The sequence below is a fragment of the Chrysemys picta genome, chromosome 8, assembly GCF_011386835.1.
Source record: "Chrysemys picta bellii isolate R12L10 chromosome 8, ASM1138683v2, whole genome shotgun sequence".
NCBI classification, from domain to species: Eukaryota; Metazoa; Chordata; order Testudines; family Emydidae; genus Chrysemys; species Chrysemys picta.
The window spans coordinates 103879208-103904880 of NC_088798.1; the positions used below are offsets into that span (position 1 = coordinate 103879208).

Sequence of the window (25673 nt, forward strand, 5' to 3'; positions counted from 1 at the left end):
GACAAGCAGTTGCCATGTGGCTACTGCCATTTCAGACCATTATTATTTATACCACTGAAGCACATAGATTGTGCTAGGTACTGTACAAACACAGAGGAAGAGACAGTTCCAGGCCCAAAGCGCTCACAATCTATATAGGCAAGACAAGAAAGGCACAGAACGAGTGGAATGAGATTTGCCCAAAGTCAGGAGCAAAGCCAGGAACAGAACCCTGGTCGCCTCATTCCCCAGCCACTGTTCTAGCCACTAGACCACACTGCCTCTCCCTGGGATGAGAAGATGATGTGATGGAACAATTCAGCTTCTTCTTCTCTCCTCCACTGCAAGAAGCCCCTCAGTGGCTGCACAATGTATGAACAGCAGCAGCAGGCTCCCTCCCCCTTTCCTTTCCTGTTTGTTAAAACACACACACTCCCTCTTCTTTCTCTCATTCAGTATCTAACGGAGCATCCAGCTTTGTGTGGCAGGGATTGTCAGTCACTCTCCTGGAGGAAGCTCTGAGTGCCTGCAGGCTGGCAGGTCAAACTGTTCCTCCGGGATGAAGCACATTCCAGGAGCACAGTCAGCAACATGATTTTTTTTGTTTTCCAAGAGTTAGTTTTAGAAATCCTGCTTGCTATAGGTTGATCCACGCGGAGAGGGAAAGCGGAAAGGAAAGGACGGACCCCCATCCCAAACAGCGATGAGACAGTAACTCCAGGTATGTGGCTTTGCTGTGCCTTCATTACTGAATTCAGAGAATGCTCTTGCATTTGCAAGGTGGGTTGGGAAGGGCTCATTCTTGGTGCACAGTGGAGATTTGGTATGTTTTGTCCATGGCAGAGTTTAAGCATCATCATCCCGGGGATTGATTTCAGGTGCTGGCAGCACTGAGCTATGGAATTAAGAAAACGCGTGCAGCCAGCAATACTGACAGGAGTTTTGAAATGTTCCTGAGCAGAAGCAGGGAGCTTGGGGGAGCAGGATGCTCTGAGGGAAGAGAGGATAGGAGAGGGGAGGCTGGGGGCATCTGCAGAAACGAATCACAAACCTACAGAGCAGAGAATGGCAGGTGTGGATATAACAAGCTGCCACCTGAGAAATTCTGCTCCCTCCTGTAAATCTTTCCCTGCATCCTCTGATAGAAACCTCCTTTATGCTGGTTTCCATTGTCATTTACATAGGAACACGCTCTTGGTATGCTGCTGTCACTACCGGTAGCTCTGCTCCAGGAGCAAGCCGTCGAGGCTGGGTGTAGAATGAAAGTCAGGGGTTGCTATCTTTCCTCCCTTGTTGCATATTGTTTTTAAGAGTGGTTGCAGCTCCCGGGTCTGGGGTAGACTCTTTGCCATCTGCTCCTCAAATGTGTCCAACCATAAGTTGAGTTACTGCTACAGGTTTGGTGGAAATAGGATTCTAGTTTCTCTCTTCCAACTTTCTCTTCAGGGGTTCTCTTCTCCTCCTCCATTATCTGCTGTGGTTGCATCTCACTCCTGGAGCAGAATCAGGTCGCACACTCCCCAAACCACAGCTGGATCCTGGCACACAACCAGCATATCCCTTCTCTTACCTCCTGCAGCCTCCCACAGCTGGTGCAGAGAAAAGCATGTCAGGAATCTGCTTCCCCATGCCCAGCCAATCTCTGCCACATGGCAATGTTGGAGGCACTTCTGCTACAGGCTTTCATGTCTGTAAGGGGAATACCAGCTCCTTTGTCATTCTCCACAGGGCTGGGAACAGCTGGGAATGAAGTATGTGTGAGCTTCTCCACAGCCAGTGCTCCTCCATCATTCCCTATTGGGTCTTCTGCTGGGACTAGAGTACCTTGTGAGCTCTTCCACAGTCAGTGCTCCTGCAACATCCCCCCCAGTGGTTTCTGTGGGGGGAGAACTAGGGCTGAAGTATAGATGAATGTCCCTTACAACTAGTGCTGTCACCACCTATTGCTCCTCCTCTTCTGAGCCAAGTAGCTGGGAGCTCCCCCAATTAACTTCCTTGCACCATTTCCTGCAGAAACTTCACCTGCTCCTTTGAAGCACCGTAACTGTGAAAGTATGAACGCATCATGCTAGGAACCTGCAGGTTCCAGTACGGAAACAGGAGCCCCTGGGGTTCTTCCCCTCAGTTATGCTTCATCGCTTGAGCAGCGCTAGGTCATCCAACTCTTGACCTCTACATCTGTTAGGGCTGTTTTAGTGCTGTTGTCCCTTCCTTGTTTTATCATCTCTCCTCCACCCAGGGGCTCAGTCATGGAGTGACGAGGGATTATCCTACCACCTTGCTGGCGTGACATTCCCCAGAGTTTTCAGAATCAATTAAGATTCAAACGTGGGCCCACTGGGTTTCTAAGCAGGAGGAGCCAGAGTGCTGGGGAAGTGGCCACTGGATGGTGCTCTTGGATTCCCGTGGCTTCAGGGTGTTGATTCCATTTCCAGCTGCCTGACTGCCCTTGATTTTCCTCTCTGTCCCCCAATCTCTCTCCTCCCCAGGAAGTCCTATCACTGTTCTACACAATATGGGGGCTTTGTGCTTCTCCAGGATCAGATGATATTTTGCAAGGAGCGATGAGCAGAGTGGAATTCGGGCAGGTTGGGAGGGTCTCTCTCTCTCTCTCACACACACACACTTTGGGGCAGACCCTCAGCCAGAGAAAAGTGTCATAGCTCTTCCGCTGAAGGCCATCTGCTACTGGCCAGTCTCAGAAACAGGATCTGGACTACATGGGTCATGTGTCTGATCTGGTCTGGCAATTCTTAGGTCTAACCAGGGACAGCGGAAACCTAGCACGGTATTGCTGCATAATTTCTGGAGGGCAGAGAGGGGCTCAGAACCCAGAGTCCCCCTGTAGTGCGGTCCATAATGACTCCCTGGTGTTGCACGAGGAAGGATAGATCCAGCTCTTGCCGGGTCCCCGCCTCAGGCAATGACTCCAGCATCGCTGCCCCTCCTCACACAGTCTGTCTGAAGTAGGCAAAGGGAGAGTTGGTCTAGTCCTTTCCAGGCACTGGTCTAGTCCAAGCCCTAACTCAACACTTTTTTTTTTTACCTGATGGGCCAGTTTGGGTCTGAGCCATTATGGAGAGAGGGCACAGCAGCAATAGGACCATGACCGGGTACATGAAAATACAAAAGTTATTAGTAGCCCTTTGATTCCTCATGCCCCAAGCCAGTAGCAAAAAGAGACCATGTGCAATGTTAATCAGAACAGCTACTCTAAAATTGGAAGCAGAGAGAAGAGTCTGGCTCCAGGTCCCTTCCTTTCCCACTTTAAACCTAATGGTGACGGGCTTGTGACTGCAGAGGGCCTTTGATCTAAGGGTAGCCTTTGCCATTATCCCCCTCCCATCTGCTCCCTTTGCCCCCCTCACGCTCAGAAACTGCTGGCTGGAGCCACCATAATCTCACTATGCACTGCTTTTAATTAACCAGCTCTGTTTTCTGTCTCCAAAGGGAAAGACTCTCCTTCTCTGTCTCCAAATCTGTCCAACTACCTCATTTTTCAGGAAATGCCCTCTGCCATTTCTCTTGTCCTGTCTCTGTATGGATCATGTTCACAGCCTGGACACTCAGTGAAACAACGTATAGATCGGAGTCAAACCATCCAGGTGGCTAGTACTGGGGGCTGTACGGGTGCATGTCATGGGGGCTCACTCACCATTGGAGGTCAGGACGCAGCATTGCAGGGATTCTTCCCACTCCAGAACTGCCTTTTGGTGGCCAATCTGGTTCTGCAGTAGAGTTCTTCTGGGTTACTCAGCCAGGTCATACTTAAAGTTCAGTCCCCTCCTAAGGCAAGGAAAGTCCTCCTGCTGTAACTGGTCAGGCTCCAACCTGGCTTCTCCCAGTCGGCCTCTTCAGAGTCCTTTGCCTGGGTTCCCCGGGGCTGGCTGCACAGTCCTTCCAAATCGAACAGAACTTGACAGAATTTCACACTTCCTTTGCAGAGTAGCACGTGCCAGGGCACCTCCTCCAGCTCCTCAGTAGAACTCAAAACTACAAATGAAATTAAACACTATTGAAGCATATTTCACCCCGCTCCAGGCTTGAGCCTCTCAATCTTCCTGAACTCCCTTTCAGCTCCCTATTTCTCTTGCAGAACCCCAGCCCAGATTCTCTGGAGACTCCGCTCTTGCTCCAAAGACCTACCAAGGAGTTAGCTCTGCTCCTGCATCTCAGCCCAAGCCACAACCCAGCTCAACTGCCATCCTCCACAGTCGGTCCCAACTGCGTTTTCTTAAGCCTTTTTAGTGTGAGGCTTGGGTGTTTGCCATTCTAACACCTGACTCCATTAGTCCCACTCCGTCTGGGTGAGATGGAATTAATTACCGCACAGGTGGGGCTGGCCCCATTTCCCCTTAAAGGGGCCAGTCACTCACTGAGAGTGCGATTTGTGAGTCACCTATGACTCTTCCAGGTGAGCAGACCTGGCTAGCGAGGTCAGGCAGGCAGGTAATGCAGGTCATTTAGAATGTGAATATTCTGGAACTGGATTTCATTGCCTACTGGAGTGGACTCTGGGTCTAATCCCTGGGAGAAAAGGAACCTAAAGTAGATTGCACTGCTCAGCTGGGATGGACTGTGGCTGCAGACCTGATGGATCCTTTGAATGGATGCTGGGCTGGGGTTTCTATGCATAACTGGAAGCTACAGAACTGTATTTCCCCCAGAAATGCTTCTATCGCCTCCTCAGCCTGCTCCTGTCCTGCCTTGAGAACTGGGGTGCAGCCATGAAAGCCCGCACGGTGCACAGTATCACCCTCCCACATTCCCATACGGGCAGGAGGTAGACTGTAGCACCCAGGAGTGGAGACATCCGACATCCCAGTTCTCCCTACTGGGGGTAGCCTCTCTCCCCTTTGGGCTGCAGTTGCCACACTCAGTGTGGCAGGTCTTCCCTGAAGCAGAGGATGAACCCTGAAGCATCCACATACAGGACTATTATTCAGCCCCAGCAACGTGCTCAGTGATGTACAGGACACTAGTGTGGTCCGTTTCCCAAAGGGGTTGAGCACAAGCAGTTCCCAGTGACTTCAGTGGGATTTGTGGGTTCTCAGCACCTCTGAAAACCAGGCAGCGCTCAGACCTTTAGCAAGGGCCTGGGCCACCAAGGAGACTTGACCTGTGCCTCTCCTGTCGAAAGGTACACTTCTCTCACAGACAGCTGGGTGTATATCTCTACCCCTGAGGTCACCTCTTGTTCCCTGCAGACCACAGACCTTCCCCAGCATGACTCTGCCTTTGAAGAGACCGAGATGGTAGGTTTAATCTCAGCAGGGGAACAGATCTAAATAATTCTCCTGTCAGAGGCACAAGGCCGTTGAACACATTCCCAGTTGTTTACGGTAGTGTAGAGGTCTGAACAGATCATGGGAGTATTTCTGCTTCTGCCAGCCCACTTGTCTGCACTGCTACCGCTTCATTCCCACAAAAGTAGTTCCCAGCTCCTGAGATCTCTCCATTTAGCCTGGCAGTTCTGCTGGGGCTCTAGGGTGTGGGCGGCTTGCTACCCTAACTCCCACATCCCAATACGCATTTAGGGGGCTGTAACTCCACAGTTTGATTTCTCATTGGGATGAACCTCGGTGCATGAGCTGTTGACCTAGAAGCAGCCCAAATGACCTTGGTATAGCCTAATGGTCGGGTTTTTTTCACCTTCCTCTGCAGGCTGGGGCAGTTGGTGGTTTGAACTAGAGTCAATGGGGGATTCTCCGTAACTTGCAGTTTTTAAATCACGATTTGAGAACTTCAGGAACTCAGCCAGAGGTTAGGGATCTATTATAGGAGTGGCTGGGTGAGGTTCTGTGGCCTGTGATGTGCAGGAGGTCAGACTAGATGATCATTATGGTCGCTTCTGGCCTTCAAGTCCATGAGTCTATGAGTCTAGAGCGGTTTTGCCTCTTAACTACAATTCCTTAATTGGTTTTTAATTATTGCCCTTTGAAAAGCAGAAGTCCATTAAGACCTTTTATGGTTGAGGCAAAACAGCTCTAATGATTATTATGTTTCTGGCTGCTCCCAGGTTGTTTTTATCGCCAGTCTCCAACTAAAGAAAATAGCTTGATTTTAAATAGGAAACTCTGCAGCCAGTTGGCAGCTGATGTGGGAAAAAGAGAAAGGGAAGGTTCGGGACCAGGGATGATGCCAAGGCTGTGGGTAGATAGCTAGTCAGATGAGTACATATGGGGCAAGAGGAAGTGAGGAAGCTGAGAAAGTCTGCAGTGAAAAATGCCCATCATTCATTCTGTTTTCTGCATCAGCCTTTGGACTGTAACTTTGCTCTTCCCTACTGCAGTCTGACTTTGGCTCAGCCCAGCACCTGTTACCTGAGAAGGGCTGGAGGGGGCTTTCTGAGCTGCAGGGAAGCAGTGGGGCTAGGTCACCACTGCAGCATGCTGCCCATTGATCCGCAGCGTTGTTTCCATGGAGGCTTGTGCAACAAACTGTGTCTCTCAGCATTTTCTTTGTGCACTGATCAATACATTCTCTATGGCCCAACGTCTCCCTGCTCAGCTAATGTCTCCATTCGGTGCAAGAGCAGAAGCCTCCGTGGTGGAGCCAGCTTCTCTTAGTTGTCAGGGATGAGCAGGTGGCCCGAGGGTTTTCTCTATTGTAGTTAATGGGTCCTGCAGGGAGAAGAGAACCGTGCCAACAAACCTACCTGTGGGTTTTGGTTTAGTTGGTGAAGATTTAGTAGACACGACTAGTTCCAAGTGGGGTTACCCTCCCATTACCCCACCCAGCCTCATGTTACCTTCAACACTGACTTCTCACCCTCATTACCTTCCTCCCGGCCTCACCTCCAGCTGAATGTGGGTGTTACCTTTCCCCCCTGCTGCCTAGGGTTACCCTTCCTCCTGATCTCTCCCACCTTAGATATGGCCCCCATTACCATAGTATGTGAGCCTCTCACAGCCTTTAGTGTATTTAGTCTCACAACCCTCTTGAGAGCCCAAGCAGGGTGCTTTGATCTCTCTTTGTACAGCTAAGGAACTGAAACACAGAGAGGCTAAGTAATTTGTCCAGGGCGTGTCCTCACCCCGGACCATCCTTTCTCCCTCACTTGTAGCTGTGTAGAATTTACTCTGTCAATGCACCGTCTTTGCTTAGATGGAGAAAATACTACATAAAGGCAGAGAATCACCTCCTCTTGGTCAGACCAACGCAGCCTCACTTAAACTTGTCACCGCAGTGGGATTGCACTGATTTCATTGAGAGGAGAACTTATCCTAGCATCCCTGCCGTAGAAACCAGCATCGCCAGTAGAGCCACTGGTGCCAAAGTTGTAAATGCCAATAAAAACACACAGCGCGCAAGGGAGAGCGCAGCTGGGACCCATCTAAATTAGGCTGTTCTCCTTTCCCTGGGCTTCCCAAGCAACAGAGCTTTGCAGCCATCAGAGCAGATTCCTGAAGCCGCTCCCAAGGGGAGCGAAGATCCTTGTTCTGAGGAGTTCTAAATGAACACCCAGCTATTTATTATCCATTACAACATAATCGCCGCCTCATTTACCATTGTGATGGCCATTATTTTCTTCCATTTGTTTAAGGAACTAGCTTAAACCACTGCACATTTCACATAAAAACTCAGAGTCATCCATTCCTCGGGTCATACTGTTTCTGAGAACCCTGCAACTGTGGCTGTCAGGTTAGGATCTGCTGAGCTGCCCAGAAGCAGATGGTTCGCTGGTTCCTGTAGAAACAAATGTGAAACTTCGAACAATTCATTTGAAAGGAGGACGATAAGATGCCATGCAGCTGCTCCTGCCTCTGAGGGTGCACTCTTGATTTTGGACCCACATTTCATTTCCCTCAGTCGAGCGGCATTAAAACCCTTTTGCTCAACTGGAAATGATTCAGAACAGAAAAGCTGAACAGCAAATTTGCAGACAATTTTATTTATGCCACTCAATTGATCTGTTTTCCTAACCAGCACTTTGTTCAAGCATTATTCTTGGATCTTGGCCCCACATTTGGGTCTGAGCAGGTGGAGAGTGTGACCCCTGCTCACCCCTATTCACTTCTCAGCTGTGGGGGGTTCTGACAGAGAAAGGGGATTTAATAGCAGTGTTGAATTTTATGCTGCTGTGTATGTGCTGAATAAAACCCCTGCAGTGGCAACATTCTCTTATTGTGATCGCAACAAAATTCAGCATTGGCTTACGGAGTTGGATTGGCCCTGTGTCATCATGCACCATGCTGCCAGAGGCATTTTCATGCGAGATGTTTGGGCTCGTGCACCTTGCTGGGGTGGGAGAAGGGGGGTGTTCTCTCTCTAGTGCAACCATTTTGAAAAGCACAGCAGACCACAACAGGCAGGGCACACAGAAGCTGAGCTCTGTCTTGGTCGCATCAGCATGGCGAGTGGAAGGATTGTTTGTTTGTTAAAAAAACCATTCACTTTTAAATAAATAAAATCTGAAAAATTCATTTGGGAAATGGAATGGGCACTGGCCTTTCCTTGGTGGGTTGGTATGAATTTTAGCATCTGTTTAAAATAAGGTCTAATGGGGATTAACATCCCTCTGAGTGGCTGTGGTAACTATGTATGGAAACCACAAGTTTACCAGGGAATAGGGAAAAGTCAAGGAACGTTACCGCTGCTGCTGCTTCATTTGAAATACCAACCTGGATACGCCACTGTGAATCGAGGTGCTTGAAGCTGCTCTCCTGTCTGAAAGGGTCTCACTTTTACTATTTCACTTTTACTCTTCCAGAGGTGACGTTACAGACCTCCCCCCTCTCCTGAAAGGACACACCAGACATGGGGCTGCTGAAGCAAACCAACAGCACCCTGGTGATGGAGGAGCCGGTTCTGGATGAGAAGCTGCCACTAGGCTGGCACTCCAATGGCACTGTCACTCCTAGCCAGGGTCTCCAAGGTTCCAGCAGCATCATGATGGACAGTACCAAGATCCTTGGGGTCCAGGTCATATTGATCGCAGCTTATTCCTTAATAATTCTGCTGGGATTCATCGGCAACTCCCTGGTGATCTATACGATAGTGAAATATAAAACCATGAGGACTGTAACCAACTTCTTCATCGCTAACCTGGCCGTGGCAGACCTCATGGTGGACACTCTCTGTTTGCCTTTCACCTTGGTGTACACGCTACTGGATGAGTGGAAGTTTGGGGCTGTTCTTTGTCATCTGGTCCCTTATGCCCAAGCTTTGAGTGTCCATGTGTCCACCCTCACCTTAACTGTGATAGCTCTGGACAGGTATAGATGCATTGTTTTCCACTTGAACAGCAGGATCTCCAAGAGGCTCAGTTTCATGATCATAGCCATTACATGGTTGACTGGTGCAGTCCTGGCTGGCCCGCTGGCCATCTTCAGAGAGTACAGGCATGAGGAAATCCCATCCATCAACCTCAAAATAGCCGTCTGTTCTGAAAAGTGGCCTTCCGGAAATAACAGAGATGCCACCATTTATAGCCTTTCCATGCTTCTTCTGCAGTACATCCTTCCACTTGCCATTATTTGCTATGCCTACATCAGGATCTGGTTCAAGCTGAAAAATCATATCAGCCCCACCTCCAGCAGTGACAGCCAGTGCAGGAGGAAGAAGACAACAAAAATGCTAGTGATGGTGGTGGTGGTGTTCGCAGTTTGCTGGCTCCCCTTCCACATCTTCCAGCTTGCCATCGACCTGGATTTGGTGCTCGTCTTCCGTGAGTACAAACTCTTTTACACCGTCTTCCATGTGGTGGCCATGTGCTCCACATTTGTAAACCCCCTGCTCTATGGGTGGATGAACAAGAACTACCGGAACGGGTTCCTCACGTTCTTCAGCTGCCAGAACAAGCCTGAGAATATCTACACTGACGGCTCAATTAGACGCCGGTCTTACACCTTCAAGGCCACCACTTTGAATGGGAGCATCAAGCACTCCGCTGGCAATGGGCAGCTGCCGACAGAGGTATAGAGATGAGAAACCCATTATCCACAGGGGAAGAGACTGGTTGACCCTGAACAGTTCCTCCCAGGACTGATACCTTTTAGAGAGAAATGTTGTGTTGCCAAAATATTGTAGCTACCGTAGCCAAATGGAAGCACCTACTGTATCTATCAAAACAATCAACTGTCCATTCTGTCTTATGAAACAGGTTAAGTATTCTGGCCTCTTAGTTCTGTGCTTACTTGTCCATAAGTGCAGAGAGCACTTTGTTTGTACGTAAGCATGGAAACATGTGTTGTACAGAGGATATTTCCATTTAAAAAGTGAGATGATTCTCTTCTGCTATTTGTTGTGAAAAAGCTTCCATTCATTGAAATAAGATCCATCACCAATATGGAATCTATTGAGACTGGTGCCCATTAAATATATTCTTGTATCTGGTATGTACGTGCTCTTATTTGAACCTCTTCCTTATTCTTTCCTCCCTAGACAATGATTCCAAACAAGGAGAATCCTACTTTATCCTAGAAATAGAAACATTTAGGATTCTGCTTACTACTGTTAAACTCAGAATCAGTCTTGGACAAGCAGGATTGAGCAGCTGAAAGATAAAGCCAGGAAGCACATAAGCCTGTCCCATGATTTTACATTTCCAGCCATTGCAGATAGGTCACTTGTCCAGCATTACCTCTAACAGGAGCTACTATTTCTAGAAAGGCTGAGTAGTGGCGGCAGTGTAATCTGCAGTTTGTTCCATGACTGCTTAGTTTAGGCAAGGATTTAGGGAGACCCAGTGTGGGGACACTAGGCAACGCAAGCTGTGTTAAGATTATTGACAGTATTGCTTTCATCCAGACTCAGAGATGTGGGCCTCATTCGCCAACATCCAGAACCACTGATCATTGAGAGAAATGTAAGAATCACTATTGGAGGGTCCTTAGCAATAACCCCATTTTCTATAAACAATGCCCTATAAACAATGAGTAATTAGGGTACAGTCTGTTTAGAGTCAGATTTAGATTGTATATTAACGCTCTAGTTTGGAAGGCAGAAATAACATGTTAACCAACTCACCATGACAATGTCCCTGTACTTACGTTAAGGGAAGTGGTACACAAAAAGATGTATTCTTTTAAACCAACCCCAACATTTTCCTCTTTCAGGCTGTGTCAGCTGGAGAAGTGTATTTTTAGCTTTCCCATCAAAGGCGACTTGATTGCCACCGTGATCTTAACAGCTCGTCATTTGTGTCATTTAAAGTTAGTGTTCATCGGAGCGGAAAGTAACTCTCCAGAACCCCGGAAAAGGGACTTGACATACCTCCTAATTAAAAAAAAAATTAGATTTGTAAGTCTTCAGTGGAACACAGGAAAACAAATGAGAGAAGGATGAAAGACCACAGGAATATAGGATTTGCCATATTGGATCAGATCATTGGTCCATCAAGACTGGAGTCCTGGGAAGCGTGGGGGGGAAAATTGCTAAATGACTTATTTGTGGGTCCTGTTTTCCTACCCCCTCCCCGTCTTGACCAGGGTCCAGCCATGCTTGCTCCTCAGCTCAGCTTTATGCTGCCACATTAGATTAGTTTCCCCCAGTCTTTTCATTCCTCCTATTATTTGCATGAATTTAACCCCAGCTGCAAGGAGGTATAAAAAAGTCCTTAGGTGGCACGTTATTTTTTCCAAACAGGGAGACCATTGCGCTGCAAGTTATGGCAACAAGACCTCACTTATGTGCCTGGGCAGAGCGTCTGGTGACAATTGCTAGGAATAATTGTCATAAAACCTGGCTGGTGGCAGATTTTCTCAATCAAACCCCATGCGGTTCTTTTTAGAGTGCTTGGGAACAAATGGGGATTCTGCTCATGAATTTAAGCGATGGTGTTTGGATAACAAGGGCATCTTCTTTATATAGGAGCAATCTTGGCAAAATCCTTTGCTATTTAATGAATTTGTCAGTTCTGTGATTCATCTTCCAAGGAAATCATTATGTATCTTCATGAAACCAGAGGGTAACAAAAATGTTTATCTTCTTAAAGGAGGCTTAAATGAGTGGCAAGTATTCAGTTTTACCCGCAAACATTTCATAAAGCAATTTAGCACACAGTAACATGTCCCAGTAAAACATCAGCAAGACAGATTTTGGAGCAGATCATTCTGTCAGCTGAGAAGCATGGGAAGCCAAGTTGCTTTCCTAAGTGCTTGCCACGTGTCTTGTCCTGTGACACTACACAGCATGTCTGACTGCAGAAGGATGGCCATGATGACATTATGAATGACCATTTAATTGGAGTCAGGCTTTTAAACTAAACATGGGTAAATAATTCAATAGGCCATGGTCCTTCACAAATAAAAACTAGTGATGTTGTTTATAGGGGATCTTTCATTCTGTAGAAAACTTAGGAAAGAAAACGATTTGCTCTAAAATAAATATACTCAGCAAAGTTCTCTTTGCTTTACTGAATATGCTTGCAGTGTTATTAAGGGATTTCTTTCTCTCAGCTGTCTGCCTTTTTTTTTTTGGCTACTGGAAACAACGGTGATTTAAGGGTATGTATACCTTGCAGTTAAACATCCATGGCTGGCCTGTGTCATCTGACTTGGGCTTGTGGGGCTCAGGCTACAGGGCTGTAAAATGTGTGGTGTAGATGTTCAGACTTGGGCTGGAGCCTGGGCTCTGGGACCCTTCCCCTTGTGGAGTCCCAGAGCTCCGTCTCCCACTCGAGCCTGAATGTTTACATGACAAATGTTACAGCCCCGCGAGCCCAAGTCAGCTGACATAGGCAAGCTGTGGGTGTTTAATTGCAGAGTAGACAATCTTAATACACAGTATCACACCTTCACGCAGGGTTTCTGTGGAAATCACATTCCTACAAGGAGAGAAATAGACCCCTATGATTTCACTGCCAAATCAAACAGGATAAAGTGAACAGCAAGGGAGCAAAGTTCTCTACCAAACACACATACGCTGGGTAATTAATCAGCATGTTCAGAACAATTATGACAATCCACCAAAAGGTGAATAGATTTAAGTTTACATAAAGAAGAAACCTGATATGATTCAAGGTTCCTTCAGTGTAACCCCCGCCTATGAAATTACACTAGTTGCATGATAAGCCCCACAAAACTTGTAAGCAGCTACAATGCAAGTGTTTAATATATTTCCAAAGCCCAGAGGTAGGGTCATCTATTCCTGCTCTTGTTGAAGTCAATAAGAAGTTTGCCACGGACTTTAGTGGAAGCAGGATGGAGTCATTACATAATGTCAGTATTGGTACAATTGCAGGACAACTTCTCTATGTTTAGTCCTCTTTCCTATTCCAACCTGAAGTTATTGTGTAATTTACCAATTCGTAACGTTATGAATGCCAAAAGAACATTGGAACCACACTGAAATGGCAACATAGTTTAGAAACAGCTGCTATTGTTAATAATTGTTGTCTCTCTCTTACAAAGTCTTCCAGGGCTCTCAGAAGCCCAAGAGTTCCTTATCAAACCACCATTCTGCAACAAGTCCATATAGAACACAACAGAGAACTGATAAAACAGCATGGTTGAGATTTCCAAAGCAGCATAGGGGATTTAGACACACAGCAGCCACCTTGTTTATTGGGAAGTATGTGCCTAAATCCTCTAGATTGCTTTAGAAAATCGTATCCCGTTTGTTTTCCAAAGCAGATGTGATTATAACAAATTAGTTCAAGTGTAAATATAAGAAACATAGGTTTGGTTTTTATTTTTCACAGAGTATTTTGGGGCACATCCCTATCAATATGTTGCAGGCTGGGTTTAATCAGCCTGTGCCTATTTGCCTTCACTGGTGGAAGGTTTGGTAGAGTTTGAAAACAAAAGTTTGTCCATGAATCTCACAACAGATTCCAGGTTTAAATATTTTCTAAAACTTCTATGAAAGACTTTGGGGCCAATTCTCCCCTCTCATTTGTTTTCCACTGACTGGACTCCACAGGCTTCAGTCAGAAGAAGGGGACAGCTGACTGGGGGGGGGGGGATTAAAGGGAGACAAGAACCATCTGTGGAATCCTTGTGCCTCCACATTAACTCTTTGCTCAGGCAACCCCTCTTTCTTGGCAGCTGAGCTCCACTGGAGCTATCTGACAGCTATCCTGGAGCCCTTCCCTAAAGGGGGATCCCCATGGGGGGCGGGGAGGAGGTCTGGCAAAAAGAAACTACATCCCCCCTTCCTATGTGCAAATCCCAGCACTCATGGAGAACCCTCTGCGGGGTCAGAGAGGAAGGGACTGGTTGCTGCTGCACAAGGATTGGGGGAATACAATCAGGGCCAAAGACCGTTTCACTTTTCTGAGCACTAGGCAGCTGTAGGTAACGAGTGCTGTGGAGATGCTAGTTAGAGCCGTGTATAATCTAGATTCTTAATGCCAAAGCGGAGCAGTTGAGTGTCTATTAGAGCTTGTTGTGCCCTTGCACGTCAAAGACTTTGCTCCTGTCACATGGCTGATTTGGGAAGGCTCGAGATGTAGTGATCGTTCAGATGGAACGTTCTGCAACAGGGTTTGCCTGTCTCAGACCTTGTATTAAGGTTCCACTGGACTTGGAACCAAATATTCCCAAAAGGCCTCTGGGCTAGAGAGACTAGGCTAATCCCCTTTTGAACATTCACATTGCAGTAAAACTTGGTCCCTCCCTTGACTTGTGAAAGCCCAAACAAACAATGTCAAATGGCTTATATTTTACCACATATGCTGTTGGACATGGCCCCAGAAAACATTGCCTTGGGTTTTTAGCAAAGGCTTTGCAGGAAAAATGAACACCATGTCAGGAGAAAGAGTAACCGATCCTAACAAGCGATGCCTGGGATGCCCTGCTCCAGGATGCGGTCACTGACGGCTCAGAGCTTCACCTGAAATCAGGTATTAAGCTTTTCATTATTAGTGCTTATTTGTTCTGGAGCCAAATTAACCTTTTGCTTGGGCATGAGCTGCAATTTTGGTGCCTTTTCTTCTCAGAACTGTCGTCGTCTGTGGATCTATTAATTATGGGGGCTCTTGGGTTTCCGGAGGCTTTGTTTAAAAAAAAAAACCATTCTGGGCCAATTTTGGCTCTCAGCTAAAGGGGTGTAAATCAGGAACAACTCCAATGATTTCAAAAGAATTACTCTGGACTTAAACTATTGAGCAGAATTTGGCCCCATGTGTTAGAACAAACAGAGCTTCACAGCCTGCTTTCAATTCCTCCCTTATCTATTTTGAGGTTCTTCAAGTGCCAGAAATAATATTGCATACTCCTGCCAGAGCATTTATCTGTCTCTTGAGCTTATTTCAATGAAGAGATTTATGTAGGAGGGGCTTGAGGGGAAAGTAGATTTTTAAAGCTTATAGTTATCTTTATTCTCAGTGTTTTGTAAGTTAAAGATAAATCAGACAAAGACAGAGACAAAGTCACTCTCACACACGGCCCCAATTTATCTTCAGACATACACAACACATATTTAATTAACTACCCAGACACCCCGCCACTGGGTGCAGAACTGCCGTATGTGTATGGGATTGAATGAGGCTGTAATTCTGTGGGAGGAAAGCACTTTGCCTCTGCTCATAATAATACCATTTTGTCACTCATGATTTATATTCGCCAGAAGATGCTTTTTCTGACTATATTATTTCAGAGCCTGTGCAGTGTAATGAGCAGAAAGGGAATAGTGCAGACATCTCCTGGTGCTCACAGGAGGAGATTGTCATGTGGTCCTTTCTTATGTCTTTTTTTATTTTGCTTTTGACGCATTAGCAAAGATTGCGAACAGTAGAGAAGGAAGCCTTTTGTTTACCACCAGTGTATTAAAGTGCCTCAGCATGGAGTCCATACAGGGTCACTCTGCTAAGCCCCGCCCTACACGCTTTCAGACACCATCATGTCACAAGAGTGAATGGGCAATCATCTACTGGCTGCTTGTCCACTCCAAAGACAACCTGAACATAGGAGGAGGATGGTATCAGTCAGGTTATAAGATTACAATTTCTGAAGCATTAGAAGAGGCAGTGGAGGTGACAGAAGAATTTTCTTGGGGAGTGTGTCTTTGCCATTGAAATGCTGAGCAGATACCACTGTCTTTGTGTATGTCTGAAGGGCAAGACCACTAATAGCTGAGGGTTTGTGAAGTCCAGAGTCCAGGAGGAACAGGATCGCTACCAGGAGAGACTAGTAAATTTCATAGAGAGCTGAATTGTGCTCTCAGTTACTGTGACAGAGCAGGGTATGTCTGTATCAGATTACGAACTCCATTTTGTACACCTCTACCTCGATATAATGCTGTCCTTGGGAGCCAAAAAATGTTACCGCGTTATAGGTGAAACTGCGTTATATCGAACTTGCTTTGATCCACCGGAGCGTGCAGCCCTGCCCCCCCCGGAGCACTGCTTTACCGCGTTATGTCTGAATTTGTGTTATATCGGGTCACGTTATATCGGGGTAGAGGTGTATTATGTGCTGAACATATGTCTAAATTTGCCTATTAGGGTGTATTCCAGACAGCTGCCCAGCCGTGGAGCAGTGCTTGACACGCTTTTGAAGGACTATCTATCACTGAGAAGCCATCAAGGCAGCAATCCAGGGGCATCGACTTTGATTGTCACTCAACTACTGGCCTATCAATGGACTTTCTACACAGGGGTCCACATAGGGGCTGAGGGAAACATGACTGAAAGGGCTTTGAAGCTTCCCAGTGGAAAGTGGCTTGGGGGGGAGGGAGTACTGCTCTGTGCAGGGTAAAAGACTGATCACATGTAAGGAGGAAATATAGGAGAGTGAGACCAGTGGGGATTCTGCCCTGTCTGGACACAAGAAGGGGAGAGATCAGACCAGGGGAGGGAGCATCTCAGGACTTTTCTTTGGTTTGTCAAAGATCTGTCCCTCTGCGGTGCTTTCAGTGTAAAGTTGTAGTGGGTCAGAAATTCTTTTGCGAAGCTTGTGTTCCTTGCTTGACTACCACGTTACACCTGAAGGGGTTAAACAAGAAAGCCAGAGTGTCCATAGCCCAAGTGGAGCTCCAGGGGTGCATTTGTCAGTGACTGGGGTGGCTTGGAGGTCTCAGACACCAATTTTGTGGTCATGGGGAGCTGGATGGTGGCACCTCCTGTTCCAAAGAAGGGCGTCTGACAACATGTCTGAGGTTGGGAGTGTGGCCTATATTCCCAGAGCTAGAAACAGTGACTAGACTCTACCCATACCCAGCTGACTTGGAAGCACAAGGCACCCAGCGACTGGGTTCTCTTACAACAGGATGACCATACAGGAGGTACTGGGTCATGTTTTAACAGCTACATCTCAACAAACCTGACTTCACAGGACTCCAAGAGTTGCACAGATAGGGAAGGTAAAATTCCAGCTCTTCTCAGCATTGACTTCTATTTTCCACACAGAAGTTCAAAAACCTTTTTGAAATAAAACAGGAAACCATGAGGATGGAAAAAACGGGAAGAGAAAGCTCAATGGGCCATTCTAGTGGTTGGTTAAGCAGCATTTATGTAAATCACTGCATCAATGTCAATTACTCCAATCAAGCAATCTGCATGCAAAGCATGAAGCCTGAGCACCCATTGACAGCTTTCTGACTCGTCAGTCTATCAGAGAAATTAATATTTGATAGGGAGAAGTTTCCTCAGGTCTGAGTCACAATAGTTTGTGTGCCGATTGGACATGAGGGCCCGTTTTCCTACTGTGTCATTATTATACCAGTTCTACTGCATGCAGGTAATTTACTCTTACTGAGTTTCTGAATACACAGAAATAGGTAAACTGCAGGGGATAGAGAGAAGAGATATAGAAAAGATACAGGGGAAGGAGGGACCAACTTATGAGACAAGATTGAAAGAACCAGCTCGCTCGCTCTGCCAGTTGAGAGTTAGGTCATGCCTACCCAACAAACTTTGGTGGACAGAAGTTACGGCAGTGTACAGCTGCTGAAGTCTGTTTATTGTTTGAACGTGTGTGTACTTGGCTGCTTGCATTAACTCTACACGTACTCACCAGGAGTGCATGTGTCAGTAAAAAATGCGGTGCACCATGGGGTATCCCAGTGTGCCACATGGTGCCATCCGGCACAATGCTTTTGGGAACTTTTCACAGTGTATTGTAGGACAGAAATGACTCACACATCCATATCACATAGTATTTGTGCCTTTAAAAAAAATCCAACAAACCTGTGCAGTATTTTCTGTGTCCACCATCTCGGACAGATGCATGGAGCCTGCAGAGCTCTGCACTATTCTCATAAACATTGCAAATACAGGCCACATGCAGACCCACAGGAAGTACTGCAACAAAGGGGGACAGAGAATTTCTGGGAGGAGTTTGCTGAGGGACATAGCGAAAAACAATTCAAGATTGTTGGTGGCATTCAGGGAGCAGCTGCAGATGGGAGAGCACTGCTTACGGGCCCCAGAAATGAGGACTGACTGGTGGGATCACAGCGTAATGCAAATCTGGGATGATGAGTAGTGGCTGCAGAACTTTCGGACATAAAAGGCTACACTCCTGGATCTGTGTGCCAGCCCTCCAGTGCAGGGACACTAGAATGAGAGCTGCACTGACAATGGAGAAGTGAGTGGCAATCACACACCAGATTGCTGCCAGTCAGAGGGAAATCATTTTGGAGTTGGAAAATCCACCATAGGGGCCACTGTTATACGAGCATGAAGGGCCATTAATCGGCTCCTAATACACAGGACTCTGATTCTCAGCAATATGCAGAAAATAGCGGATGGATTTGCAGCAAGGGGATTCCTGAACTGTGGCAATAGACAGCACACACATCCCTATTTTGGCACCAGCCCACCTTACCACAGAGTACATGAACTGCAAGGGCTACTTTTCTATGGTCATGCAAGCGTTGGTGGATCACCAGGGATGCTTCACTGCTATCAGCATGATGGTCACACTTTAAGAACACAGGACTGATCAGAAGGCTGCAAGCAGGGACATTCTTTCCTGAATGGTGGATTATTATTGGAGATATTGAAATGCCAGTAGTGATTCTGGGAGACCCAGCCTATTCCTTGCTCCCCTGGCTCATGAAGCCATACACAAGCCACCTCAACAGCGCCAAGGAAAGATTCAACTACTGGCTCAGTGGGTGCAGAATGACTGTTGAATGTGCTTTTGGTAGATTGAAGGGATACTGCTGGTGTTTACTCCCTAGATTGGATATCAGTGAGAAAAATACCCAATGATTAGAGCTGCCTGCTATGTTCTGCATGATATCTGCGAGCAGGGCCGGCTCCAGGCACCAGCTTGCCAAGCAGGTGCTTGGGGCAGCCACTCCGGAGTGGAGCGGCATGTTCAGCTATTTGGCGGCAATTCGGCGGATGGTCCCTCACTCCCGCTTGGAGCGAAGGACCTCCCGCCAAATTGCCGCCGCAGATCATGGCTTTTTTTTTTTTGGTGCCGCTTGGGGCGGCAAAAACCCTGGAGCCGGCCCTGTCTGTGAGGCAAAGGTGAACAAGCTGCTGCCAAGGTGGAGGCGGAAGGTTGTCTGCTGAATTGGACAGCCAGCCACAAGGGCCATTACATGAGCTCAACATGGAGCTATGTGGTTGAGGGAGGCTCTGAAAGGGCACTTCAACAGTCAGCCCCAGTAGTGTCCTAAGCTAGAGTGTCTCTGGGCCCAGAGCTTTGGGTGCTGCTAGGAATTACGTAGTGCTGTACATTTATAAATACAGCTGTGTTTTCTTGAACCTATGAATTCAGTGGTGCTTGCTGTACATTTACAAGTGCTTTGAATGTTTTTATGCATTCTGTAATATGCCTGGTGAACTAATAAAGATAATGTTATGGTCTAAAAAACTAGAAATGTCTTGAGTGGCAAAAACAGTGCAAAACCAAAACCAAAAAGAAAAAAAACACAATATGCAAAAAACAGCAGGCAATGCAAATAAGCTTTTAACATAAATGGAATGGAATTTTAAAATGGGAAAGGCAGCAAACACTTCTGTCCATTTCAGTGCGCAAATGTCATCCACTGTAGCTACTCATAAACCAACCGTGGTTCTCACAGGTCAGTGTATGTGAAGCAGTGTATGTGGCTTACCTTGCTGTCCCCAGGTGTGGAGCGGAGGGGTGAAGATGCAGCTTGTGATGCCATGTGGCATGATGGGAGGTGTAGTGAGCTGCAACCATGGAGTTCTTCAAGGACTGCAAAGGGTGGACCGCACGTTTTCATTCATGAAAACAGGATCTCAGTCAGGCTTGGCTGAAATGCTACAAAAGACTTTGGGGAGAGATAAACTTCCTCAGACAGAAGGTGAGCTTGGTAAAGTAGGTTTCATCTCTAGAAAGTGTGTTATGATGTGGGATAGCTGCAGGAGGACTGGTAGGGTCAACACAGGTCAAGCAGCATCTAAACTTGCACTGTGTTGACCTCAGTAGGTTGGCAGTGGCTCCAAGTTGTTTGGGGAGGAATTTTAATTGCGTTGCCATAACGGGGTGCTTACATTGGCAGGAGACAAATTTGAGTGTAGTCACATGCACAAATAGGTTGTCACAAGGCAACCTATGTCAACCTAATTTTGTAGTGTAGACCAGGCCTAAGGGAGAGCCTATCTACCTACTAGTGTTTTAAGGGTAAACATCAAGGCTTGAACGCATTGATTAGATGATACAAGGGACTAAAACAAGTGAAATAGAAGGCTAGTTCAGGAACACTCTGTGTAATTGTTTCAGGTAATTTTTAGATTAAATTACAAGTTTTCAAACATGGGTGCCTAAAGTAATCTAGTTACTCATCTGGCCTCCATTATAGAAATATCTGAGCAAATCAGTCTTCAATGTGTTTATCCCACAACACCCCCTTGAGATAAAGAAGTGTTATCATCTGAATTGAGACACAGTGGTACAAATCCACAAAGGTATTTAGGTTCCTAGTGTTCACTGGGGCCAGAGAGCCTAAGTGACATGCCCAAGGTCACCTACAGAGTCTGTGGCAGAGCAGGGAATTACACCCAGGCCTTCCAAATCCCAGGCTGGTGCCCTACACCAACCGTCCTGTCTGCTAGGCTAACCCCATATCTAGGCATCTCAGTGAAAGAGGGCTGATTCTCCCAGGTGCTCAGCAGCCATTGATTTTTGGAGAGCTGTGATTGCTCAGCAACTCTGAAAAATCAGTCTGTGCATTCAGGGTTGTGGTTGGATCTTTTACCCTCCCACACAGGAAGGTCTCTCATGACCTGCCCAAGGATAAGCGGCTGTCCCAGTCTTCACAATCCTGATCTTGTCTTTCCGATGTGATTGGCTGTGTCAGCCTCTGGGCTCTTCCTGCCTTGTGAAATAATCCCTCATTATGCCACCTCCACCCAAGGGAGGCATTTCGCAGCAGAGTTTGCACATGCTCTAATCCAGCTGTCGACTACAATCAGTACACACTGAGGTAGCACTGTGGTACTCCTGACAGTCGAACTCTGAGTGCCAGAAATAAAACCTATCAAAGGGAAATAAGTCAGATATTTTCATTTAAAAGCCAGAAGGGATAAGGTTAAATCCTGTGGTCCCATAGACATGGGCACACAATGCCACTAAATCCCTGCCAGATAAACTAGTGTTAAAGTTTGATTTGTTTCTAGACAGGACCTCTATTATTTAAACTGTAAAAAATTCAAAATCAGATTCGTTAGCTAGAAGCTCATCTCCAATGTCAAGAGGCAGTCAATGGGTAAATTGGCCTTAGTTAATGCATTTGAACAGCAATTCAGCATATCATTACAGTTTTGTTCACAGCTTTGCTATGTGAAATACCATTTTTAAGTCCAAGCCTGGATGAAGGGCCGCAGTGGTTTCAGTGAACAAGGCTCATTTCTCAGGGACAGACCTGCAATGCCCAATTAACCAAAGCTAATGTGGGAGAGTTAGCATGGCAAGAACTGATTGAAACTCTAAATTGCCTGAAGAGTGCCAGTGATAGGATATTCCTTGTGGCAAAGGTGTCACCTTCAAAGGGGCAGTTTCTTGGCGACATCTGAGCCACATAAGCAGTTTCCCTCTTGCCTGATACTGCAGTTCTTAGTCCGGCAGAATTCCCATTGACTTCATTGAGAGTCAGTAAACTGCGCATCTCACGCCTTTAGCTCTTTTGCAAATCCCAGACCTAGTAATTATCTTAATGCACAGAGGCTAAACTGGAGTCCATGATGGGAGCTGCTACATTCCTATTGGCCAGAAGAGCCTAGGAAAAATAGACTCCCCTGAAACATGGGTATAAAACTCCTGACTGTGAGACCCTCAGCAGCACGGGAGGCTTTCTAAAAAGCTTCTTTTGTTTTATAGGTAGGGCCCTACCAAATTCACAGTCCATTTAGTAAATTTCACAGTCATCGCATTTTAAAAATCTTGAATTTCATGGTTTCAGATATTTAAATCTTAAATTTCACAGTGTTGTAACAAAGCATGAATATGTATTTAAAAACAGCAAAATATAAACATGTAAAGTCCTTTAATCAGCATTTCTCAAACTAGGGGTCCTGACCCAAGAGAGGGTTGCAAGGTTATTGTAGGGGGCTCGCAATATTGCTACCTTTACCTCCGTGCTGCCTTCAGAGCTGGGCAGCCAGAGAGCAGCTGTCCAGGCATCCAGCTCTGAAGGCAGTGCTGTCACCAGCAGCAGTGCAGAAGTAAGGATGGCAATACACCATACCATGCCATCCTTACTTCTGTGCCGCAGCTGGCGCGGCCTTCAGAGCTGGGCACCCAGCCAGCAGCGGCCACCCTCCAGCCGCTCAGCTCTGAAGGCAGTGCAGAAGTAAGGTTGGTAATACGACGACTCCCCTACAATAGCCTTGCAGGTTTTTTTGGGTCAGGACCCCCAGTTTGAGAAACCTTGTCTACTTTTGTATACATTTACCCTCTAGTATAGTCAGTGCTGTCCCTAGGGTACAGCAAATTGGGGCAACCGCGGTTTGTGAGGAGGTGGGCGGGGAGATGAAGCAGGAGATGGATGGGTGAGGGGGGGGCAAGTAGGAGCTCCCCTAACAAACTTCCCCTCCCCGCAGCGCCTCCTGCCTGCCTGCGGGCCCTGCCGATCAGTGGCTCCCCTCCCTCCCAGTGCCTACCGCTGATCAGCTGTTTTGCAGTGTTTGGCTCTGGAGTCGCTGGGGGAAGGGACGAGGAGCGAGGGTGCAGCGCGCTCAGGGTGGAACTGGGCAGGGAAGAGGCAGGGTGGGGACAGGAAGGGGTAGGGTGGAGCCTTGGGGGAAAGGGGTGGAGTGGGGGCAGGGCCTGGGCAGAGCTGGGGGGGGGGAGCCCCCCTGGCAGATAGAAACTCGGTGCCTATGTCCCAGGCCCTGCAACCCCCTAGGGATGGCCCTAAGTATAGTATAGGGTAAAAGTACACAAAATACCAGATTTCATGGGGGAGACCAGATTTCACAGTCTGTGATGCGTTTTCATGGCCGTGAATTTGGTAGTTTATTTATAGGGAGTGTTCCGGTCTCGTAAGTATCCAAGTAAACATAAAGGTTGAGAGCAGTAAAAGGGACTGGAGAAATTAAATCTGCCTACTGATCACGCTACATGTTGAAATGAGTAAACTCCTCTCTTCCTACATGACAACGGTCTCTGCTGTGCAACAGAAAACCAGGGCCTTTCTTATGCCGGCAGCAGCGCTATTTCTATGCTGCTTCCTCGTAGGTAGAAGTTGTGGCACTTTGTAACACTATTCCAGCCCTAAATGTTGAGAGAGAAAATGGGGCAAACATTTCCCTGTATGCCACATCAACTACTTTGAGTTTGACACCTTGCAAGTGAGGCCCTGGTTGCCTGAGGGGATGGTGAAAATTTGGGGTCTTGCTGGGTTGTTTCTGTTAGGAAGAGAAACTGATCATATAAGTCATTATCCTATCTATTTACAAAGAGTGAACACAAAGCCCTGTTTCCCAGAACACAGTAGAAACAAACAACAGCAGGCAGTTTCCTTGGGCATTTTCCAAACCTGCCTCTCTAGCTAGCCCTGTGCCAGAGGAACTCTATTCTTCTAGTCCCTCTCGGGGCCACACTTTCTACTACTTCTCTTGACGCATGTGGACTTCTGCTCTCATACACAGCTTCAATGCAATCAAACATTTCCCTAGCCCCTGCATTTGCCATCAATCCCAGAGATATCCCTCGGCCTCATGGGTTAGTCTTGCTCAGGCTTCTCCATGCAGCTGGTTGCCTGGGCCAGTTGTCTCTTATTGTTTCCTGCTATCTCTACATGAAAGGCTCCTTCCATTCAACTGGAAAGCTGGATACTTAGCACAACCCATCAGCTTTTATCAGCTCTGTGGTTGTCTATAGAGCAAAGAACCACTTGATGGCAGACACTAACACCTTTCAGCATAATACAAGGAAGCAAAGTGAGTAGACCAGTTCCTCAGCTGGGGAGATCCTGCTGGCAGGGGCCAGACAACTATCACCTTCTCCCCACATTTCTGACATCTTTGGAAGTGGGGAAAATGAGACACCAACAGCTGTTCCTCATGAGATTACTGCTCTCTCTCAAGGGGACAGCAAACTTCCAATGCTCTTCCACCCTTCTATCCCAAACCTACTTTATCCGAAGACTGGAAGCCAGCACTCAGAGGTGTCCCTTTGAAAGATCTCAGCTGTGTTACAGCCCCCTACTACATGTTGTGTTACAATAGGAGGCTATATGTGGAGACAGAAATCATTTAAAAGATATTTCGTAGATGATGGTTCAGCATGTGACGGTTTTGGTCACAGAGACCCCCTTGGGACGGTCACCTGACGTGCTGAAATGACCTCGGAGCCCATTTTCCCTGCCAGCTTGGGACTCCAGACCCTTCTTGTTGAGCCAGACACACTATAAAAGAGGCCTTGTAAAGCGCAGGAGTGGGCAGCAGCAGTATTGCAGGAGCCCCTAGCAGCCCTGTCATGGACCAGGACCCGGCTGTTCTAGGCACTGTACAATCGCACAACAAACAGACGGTCCCTGCCCCAAAGAGCTTAGACTCCAGTAGAGGTGACCAGGAAACATCCCCTCTCACTGCCCCCAAAAGTTTTGATGGAAAACCAAACTAACATTTGGGGGGACATTCATTGAAGGCTCCATCTCCCTCCACACACACTTTGTTCTTTGGTTTTCAGCACCAGAACATTTCAACAAATTGGGCAAAAGTGTTTTGTTTTACTGAAAGTTTTCACCCAACCAGCCAAAATTGCTCAGTGTAAAGTTTTTGGTTTGCAGTTGCTGAAAACAGAAAGTTTTGGGATGTTTTGTTGAAAACCTCAAGAGTACTGTCAAAAATGGAGATTTCCATTTCAACAAAATAGGAATTTTCCATTGGGACCAGGGGACTTCTGAACTTGGGACAAATAATGGTGCAGACTCCAATGGAATGCAAAATCCAAGGCTTGTGGAGGGCAGTCATCCCCGCCCGCAGGTGGGTGTTGCCTACAGCAGTCTTATTCAAACCAGAAGCTAGTCCCAAGTGGAGGAGCAACCGATAGTCCTGTGCCAAGCCTATCTTTCCTCAGGAAGGCCCTGGCAACTAGTAGTCTTTGGATGGGTCTTGGTCCTTACCAGCCCTGCTCTCCAGGAGCAAGAGATCTGTTTTCCCTTCCAGCCAGGCAGCAACTAAGCTGGGCCCTCTCCAAGGCAAGCCTGACAGTACATGCAGATGTAGCAGGGTGGAGTTAATTGAGTCCACAGCAGCTCATTAACCCTTGCTAGGCCAGTGTAGCATTTGAATACCTTATCACATCTGTCCAAAAACTTTAACAGAAAACAGAAGCAGTTGTCCATTTTAGTCCTGGCTCTCCTGTGAAATCTGCAGCAAG

At 47.0% G+C, this 25673-nt stretch overlaps 1 protein-coding gene across 1 annotated transcript; it reads left to right on the top strand.

The window, feature by feature from the left end:
• The first annotated feature begins 425 nt into the window (after positions 1 to 425).
• Positions 426 to 10314, top strand: LOC101937461 (neuropeptide Y receptor type 2-like). Its single transcript, XM_005295898.4, has 2 exons — positions 426 to 700; positions 8693 to 10314. The coding sequence occupies exon 2, from the start codon at positions 8740 to 8742 to the stop codon at positions 9901 to 9903; it is 1164 nt and encodes a 387-aa protein (XP_005295955.2). The 5' UTR covers positions 426 to 700; positions 8693 to 8739; the 3' UTR covers positions 9904 to 10314.
• Positions 10315 to 25673: the final 15359 nt, after the last annotated feature.